The sequence below is a fragment of the Monopterus albus genome, unplaced genomic scaffold (genome assembly GCF_001952655.1).
Source record: "Monopterus albus unplaced genomic scaffold, M_albus_1.0 scaffold146.1, whole genome shotgun sequence".
Taxonomy (NCBI): domain Eukaryota; kingdom Metazoa; phylum Chordata; class Actinopteri; order Synbranchiformes; family Synbranchidae; genus Monopterus; species Monopterus albus.
The window spans coordinates 657,019-665,151 of NW_018128026.1; the positions used below are offsets into that span (position 1 = coordinate 657,019).

At 40.4% G+C, this 8,133-nt stretch overlaps 1 protein-coding gene across 2 annotated transcripts in view; it reads left to right on the top strand.

Moving 5' to 3' along the window:
• LOC109968295 (ephrin type-A receptor 6) overlaps positions 1–8,133 on the top strand; it is a 160,197-nt gene that overhangs the window by 120,924 nt on the left and 31,140 nt on the right. For both annotated transcript variants that reach the window (XM_020614458.1, XM_020614459.1), the window contains one exon: positions 7,281–7,405. In XM_020614458.1, the coding sequence (XP_020470114.1) occupies positions 7,281–7,405 (125 nt within the window). The remainder of the gene's footprint in view (positions 1–7,280; positions 7,406–8,133) is intronic.

An 8,133-nucleotide genomic window follows, 5' to 3' on the forward strand; every position in this document is an offset into this window, starting at 1 on the left:
GAGTGTATTGCCAGTCTTCCTGCTGTGTGTTCTGCTGCAGTAAGCCTGCTCTGGGTGCAGTAAAGAGGGCTGACTGCTATTTATACTGTACCTCTACTGCAGTGCCACTTCACTCCTCTCCCTATGCACCCCTGTTCAGCAAGGAGAGGAGTGAAAAGGACACAAAATGGTGAAGCTATGGAAAGTTTATATCCTATTCAGACAAATCAAAGTATTTTTTCCCACAAATTTTGCTTCACAAACAGTGAAAGGGCACTAAAAAATCATTTAAAGTATAGTACCTAGTTACATACATGTAATTATTAAAGCCATCACTATCATCATCATCATCATTGTGATAAATGAATGAAGTGTTTTTCTAATCAGATTAAATAAAAGGCTAAACAAGCGGTGACTTTTGTTTAATAAATCAAGACTGAACAAATTCAGGAATGAGTATCTGTCTCTCAGTCCTGTGATAGACTGGCAATGCATCTAGGGTGTAGCCCACCTCTCACTCAGTGTCAGCCAAGACCAAACTAAAACTGACAGCCTAATCAAACACGTTTCATCATATTGGAAAGAAAAGACAGAAAAAAGGCATATGGGCCAAAATATTATATGTCAAATTTAGCCTGATGAAAATAAAAGTTTGAAAAATGCAAGAGGTGAAGAGCATTTGCATATCAGTTTTTTCCAAATAGACTTAAGTGGTGAGAATGAAACCTCTTTTTTAAGTTCTTATCCTCATACATGACAACACAATGTTCACTGACATTTGTATCAGCCCGCATCTGTGTCACTTTCTGATACTAAATGCTGGGTTTCAACCATAATGTAGCATTTAAGTAGAAGCATGAGAAGTGGACAGGGTGTTAAGGACAGGGACCAGCAGGGAAATCACCTGCCAACAGTCAGACACTTCCGTTCTTCTCATTAATTACTTCTGGGGAAAGAGAGGTGGAGGCCAAATGAGTATTGATTGTGGTGGGCCAGTGTAGGGCCGGTTTCACTGGCCTTTCCCACACGTCATTGCTTCTCCACATCCCCATTAAGTCGGAACAAGAGGGATCAGTGGCAAGCTGGGACCCCATTAAAGAAAGGACCTTAGAGTGTCAGACAGGCTAGCTAGCACACAAACCGTCTCTACATGACAGCAGACAACAGTTCTTCATTTCACTTTGTATCATTCTGTCTTTTAATCCCTCATCCAGTGATATAGTGCAGATTGTTAATAAGAGGACAAAGGCTTAAACATTACAGGCTGTTTGTAAATCAAAGACCATCCAAAGTCAAATTGTGCCTCAGTAAGATTCTTTAGTCTCTCTTTTCCTCTTCATTTGTAGTTGATATGGGCTTTAGAAACCTTTAGGGAAACCTACTTCTATTTTCTAAAGCCACTTTTCCACTGTCTGATCAAGGCAGGGTTATTTTGTGGCGTGCTGTTTTGTATAAAAAGTACCAATCCAACACAGGAGGGTTAGTGTTGACCCTCATTTGTCCCACCAAAAGAAGTAGTCAACGTAGCACAACCATTTCGTCTCAGCCTCTGTGTAAAAGGGGACAGGCGGCTCAGGGGGTTGTGGGCAGAGGTTTGTGAAGTTTTGTTTCTGTGGCACACTTCCAGGGGATTAAATGTTTTATTATACCTTATTAATCCCTGTGGGGAAAGTTCTTACTGATGGTGGCACTGTCAGTCACTGCCTAGCCACCAGGGGCACACTTCAACAAGTGGACTGGGGAGACTGGGAATCGAACTACCAACTTTATGCTCTGTTCATCCCCCACTTAATTAGAAAGTAACACCATTACCTGTATGATTTGTATTTCTGAAGTGTGTGATTATGCATGGTTCTATGTCACACTGGATGTCATGTTAAATGTCATGCCTTTAATAGGCTACATAGATAAGTGTTCTGTCAAATTATTCAACCTATCAAGCTGTGCTACTTGAGGTTTAGTGTTAGGGTTAGTGACTCTATAAACTTCCAGAATGTGACAGAACACAGGTATCTGTGTAAAAAGAACACAAGCCACATTATGGCGGAATTTTTCAGCGTAAACAGATGAAGGTACAATAAAGACAGACCAGACTAGCTGTCTAAAAGAGGCTTCTTCAGTCTCCTCTCTCCTAACACAAATAAAAGTCAGAGAAAATAGGTAGAAATAGCTTAGAACTCAGAGAATGATCCCTTTTCTTTTCTTTTTGCTTTGCTGCCTTTTTCCAATCCCTGCTTTTGTTGCGTGACTGATGATTGTAATTACCTGTTAACTCCCTGTACTCAGTAGATACACATAATAAATGGTCCGGGTGGCTGTTGTAGCCACCATCTGGATGGGGCAAAGGCATCTAAGGAGCTTTTCTCCACTGTCATACTCAAGACAGCTACCGCAGCAGGGGGGATTGTAGGTGTACCTAGAGAGAACAAGAAACTGTCCCAGTTTAGATCTGGTTGACAGCTATTTAGTGTCATATGGGTCACATCCATTTTTCCCTTCTGGGGCTGCAGGAAGCGACAGTATGCCTCTTGAAAAAGAAGCCCATATCACCACAGCAGGGAGAGAGATGGCTGTAGACAAATGGCCAGCAATTTGCAGCACTTTATATGGAGATTGTAGTGAAGGAGATGAAGGAAGGAATGTGAAGCTGCCATTTGCAGACAGTGGAATGGCTTCAGAAGCAGACTTTATGTATAGATACACAGGTGCTACACAGTGACCAGCATGGTCCTGAAGACATAATCAGAAGCTTCCAAAGGTTTCCTTAAGATAGGTTACAAAAGAAAACATTACAGAAATGTGAAATCCTGCAGAGCAAATGGACATTAAGGAGTTATCTGTCAGCAGTGTAACTTGGTAAGAGAGTTGTATATCTCAGTTCTGAAGGAACTCATCAACGCATCTTATTCAGTCTAACTCAGTGTGTCATGAGGAATCAACATAAGTCAACCCTCCTCTTGACCACAGCTGGACATGGGCTGGACATTGCTTTGCTTTGGTGAACTGGTGTGAATGAAATGATACCAACAATTAAAAGTCATTTAACAACTATTCATGCTTTTCCAGCAGTGTAGTTTCTGCTGACACCGAGAAGCAGGAAGACGGCTGTCTTGTGCACGTCAAAGGGCTGTTCAGTGACACACACACTCGTCTGCGATCTTATAAAATCATGTCTGTGGGTTAAATATAAAAACATTAGCTTTTGCTTAACATAATGAGAGGGAGAAACATTCAGCCTAGCTAACGGTCAGAACTCCACCTGTAAAAAGAGCAATATTGTGTTATGTAGGGAATTATGTAGTGAATGTAAATTTTGCAAACATTATTGTATATTCATCCATCACTTCTATGCAGCGTCTCCACTCTACTGCTACTGGCTGTTATTCACCAGAAAATAGTTACTGCACAGCCAGTAAATTCTTATAAAACCACAAACTGTTGTTTTGAAAAGCATGACTGTGGAAAAAACCAACAAGACACCATGTGTTAATAACTGCACTTCTCAGGTGCTGGTAGGAAGTTGTTGTTTTTTTTTACTTTTGGGCGAGCTGCTCAGTTAACTGCACCTTGTCTACCTCCACACTTAATGCACAGGCAGGGGAGTGATATCAATCTTCTCATCTAACTCTCAAATAAGAGAATACTCTATTTCCCAAATGGTTCCCCAAAACTCCCAAGTTTCTTAAACACATACAGTACCTTGATGGTTCAACAAACAGGCAGGGACATTACAGGGAGATCAGATTCTCTCGTGGTTAACACAGAGGTCAGTACTAATTAGGCAGCAGTTTCAGTTGTTCTGTGCCTGATTGAGTTTATTTGACCGTTGTTGGGTCTCTGTGGTGTCTGTGTTTATGCCTGCATTCATGGCACAGAGCAGGTGACCCACAGTGCAATGGGAATGACCTCCAGCTTTAATGAAGGGTAATGACAATAGTCCACAAAGCAGACCTCATGTCACGTCAGTTCTTTCTCATGGTTTGTAAAAACAGCACACACAAAGCCACACTGACGTACGTGTCCACACACAGAGATTAGAGATTCTATAAAAGTGACATTGCTCCAGATGATTGCTTGGAGTCCCTATGGTAATGTTGGAAACGACTTCAATTCATTCATTCATTCATTCATTCATTCATTCATTCCCTTAGTTCCTTGGAACAAATATCACGTGCTTGAGAAACATGCCACATTTGTGACAGTGCTTGAAAATGACTCCAATGCTGAGTTGAACTCATTTAGATCAAATCAAATTGAATTCAGGCAAATGTAACGTTTTTTAGTGAGTGTACACATGTACGTATGTGTTTCTGAAATATAATCATTGGCCGCATGACACACACAACCATAACACAACATATCAGTATGACGGAAGAGCATCTGTATAGTGTGTGTGTGTGTGTGTGTGTGTGTGTGTAGGTGTGTGTCTCACACTCTATCTTACTATCACCAGTGAATCAGTGAAGTGTTAGGACATCGTTTAGGCTCTCACACATCATCAATACTGACTCTATTGATTTTTTTTTTTAAACGGTTAATGGAAGCCTTTAAGGCAGGAGAGCTAATTAAAATCATATGCAGGTCAAGCTCATTTAAAGACTCCCCATTAGTTTATGTTGAGCCTAACCACACTTGACTGGAAAATCTATCTATCGGGCATCGTAATTGACTGGTGATTCTAGAGCTTTTCCAATGACTTTGCAGTGCTCCTGCGTCTTGGAGAAAGAAAGCAAGTTCCTCTGGCAGATGTGATGCTAAAACTCTAATAATCCACATACAAAACCATTAAAGACGGCTGTCATGTGTCCTGTGTCCTCAGAGTGTCTTGTTGGTGTCTGGTAGACAGTGATGTCTTTGGAAATGAATAATGTGGCCCCATTGTGCACACAGAGACAGACAATACATTGTATTGCCTAGTGTGTTTTGACTCTGTCTCAGTGAAATTTTGTGAAATTGTTGTGATATACATGTAAAGGTCTGATTTCTTTTGGGACCTGTTGGGTAAACTGTGTATGTCCACAATTTAGCCACAGTTACTGTACTATTCCAACAAATCTTTTTACACAGGTCACCTTCCTGCATTGTGTTTCCTTGTTTGTTTGCAAAACTCGCATGTGTGTGCTTTTTGCAGTGCCTTGCAGTGGGAGAGTGCTTTGAATCTTTGGGTCAGGGGGAGATTATAATTACACTGTGTTTATAGTTCCCTGACAGGGGCCAGCATGCTAACAACATATGCCAACCATCTTGCTGTGTCATAGTTTGATGTCTCAACTGCATGACTCTAGCCGCAAACCACATCGCCCCGTCATCACTGCTCTACACAGCTGGCACAAGCAGCTCAGGAAACTCTGCAATATTGCAGCTTCAACGGAGTGGTTTATTAGACAGAGTTAGATTCATAAAATCCCCTTGAGATGAATTTTCTCTGCCACTGAAGATAGCAGGAGCAAAGGATTGGAGCATGCTCTAAGTAAAGTGGTCATATGAGAGGTTATATGTAATAATAAGGCCTCATAAGATGTCAGTGGCATTGGCTTTATTGGGTTGCTGGAAAAGCATGGCTTTGTTTTCTACTCCAGCTGCTCCACATGTTCTCTTTAAAATAAAAACCACACACGCACACACCATGCCCTTTGAGGTACCCGATTATACTAATATTATTAGCAATTTTCACTCACCCATGATATTGGTCTATTTTCACTAGCATTTCAGATGACCTACCAAATTTGAAATGGTTATTAAGGTGGCGGTTATTAAGGAGAAGCCAAGCATTACAATGAATTTAATGTAAACGTGCTGTACAGTGCACCTCCCCCCTCCAGCCCTGTTTTATTGGTCACCAAGTTTTGATCCATTTAATAAACTATTGACCTAGGTTCTTGGCTGCTTGAGTAACCTGGCTGAATCATTTGTAATCACAGCCTCCATGGGTTACTCACATAAATAATGTCCAAAATATTTTGTAAGTCTTTGTTAAATTAGTTATTACCTATACAACCACACACACTCTGCACACTTCAGAGTATAATTCTAATAACGAAATAATCAGAAAGCCACTTGGGATTATTTGAATTTTATTTCCGTGGAACTGAGGTTCACCTTCAGCTCCTTGTTAGATTGGTAGCAGCAGGTCTCTGGCAAATAAGCTCAAACTTCTACAGCCTAAAACTCTCATTTAATCTAATACCCGACCCCCAACCCCGACACTGCCATCCTTAATCCCCAAACCCTAAGTTCCCATCCCTGACTCTTCATTTTCCCCTTTGAACCCAAAGGTTTTAGCCCCTAATATCCACCCTCACTCAACGTGAGAACTGCAGCCAGCTTCCCCAGACACTCTGTAGAATAAATGCAAAGAAATAGTACCAGTGCCACTGTCTCACTTTGAATACACATGAGGAAAGCAGGCCTACATTTTATATCCACCTAATGAGTCAGCTCTGTAACATTAGATGATATAATATATAATAATGACTCTCAAGGCAGTTACATTTGCTGACCTCTCTTGGGAGCTCACTGCAATTATTTACCTAGCACAAATTCATAGAGCAAAGTTAATGCAATTCAGTTCAAGAAAAGTAGATGTAGTTTCCTCAACTTATTTCCATTTAAAGCTAGAAGATTTATGCAGTGACCTGAAAGCACTAACGCCCATTTAGAAATAGAATAATTGAGTGTGAGCACAGATGTGTGATTATTATTGCTGACAAGGTGGACAGGTGTTAATCTGCTGTGTGTGTTTCCTGTCAAACATCGTTGGTACCATAGAAAAGCTGACTGCTTGTTGGGGTCACCTGGTTCTCCCGAGACAGACAAGACTAAAAGTCTGTAGCCATGCTAGTAGTACTGTGAAGCTGCACAGTTAATGTTGAATATAACCATCTGTAGTTTGCCATGTTATGTGCTAACACTAACCAAATACATGGAAGTGTTGTATGATCTGGACAAGAATTTAAAATAGAACTCTTGTTCAACAATTTTTTGGCTGATTGAATTTAAGCAAATTTACTTTAGCATTGTAAGTCGCTTTGAAATGTCACGTAGCTATTTCTTCAATTAAAGTTTGCTGAAGTATGGAATAGTAGAAAGGGAGTGGTGCATTCCCGTGAAACAGCTTGTGAGAGCTGATTGTTGATACTCATTGATGTTCACAGTGAAAGGCCAAATGTGGACATCCGGTGCTAATGTACAACCTGATTTATGTTTTATTAATGCACTCACCAGAGGTGGCTGGACTCACATTCACATGACAAGGGTCAAGAGACTTTACCTGATTTTTGTATGTTGTGTTTTCCAACCAGGTCCATCTCTGATTGGGGCACTGAAGAAAGACTGGGCCTCTCCCGACAGCATCGCTCTCTCCTGGCCTCAACCTGAGCCGACATTACTGCCCATCCTTGACTACGAGATCAAATATTATGAGAAGGTGCAGTGACTTATACTTATGTCCAGGGCCAGTCAAAATCTGTAGGGCAGTAGGTTAAGAAGGGTATATTTTGGCTGACTAAACAATAATCGTCATTTATTAGAAAATGAACACATACTTTAGGTCTTTAGGGTTAAACATGAAAATCTAGCCTTCAACCAAAACATCTTCATCGCCTTCACTGACAACATTGGGCACAGTGATGTAGGTTAAACAGTCATGTATAATGCCATCCTGGTATCCATTGTGTTGTTTAAATATAGGGAAGGAGCGAATCAAAAAGTAAGCCAATGTTTTTGTTTTTTATTTTTTAACTCGGCATCAGTGGAGATTGTTTGTGCAGCCAAATAAGAAATGTATGGTGGAGATCTGTAATTTATAATTGTACTGTTCTGAAATGGACAGTTGTGGAACTACTGCATGGTTTAAATATACATATATACAAGAATAGGATTTTAGTTCTTCACTTTGATTATGTATGTTTATTACTGGTCTACATACAATGTCTACGGTGTCCAGTGTTTTCATTTAAAACTCTGCTTTCATTAAACTGGATGAAATTTGGGACCAACACAATCACAGCAAAATATACAATAGCTACCTTTGTCCACAACGCAGAACATATTAGTCACACAATTCTGCCTCCAAAATTGTGACATGACAACATCTTTCTGGCAGCAAAAATGAAAGCAAATGGTTAGGCACAGAAACGTTAAGGTTAGGGAAAG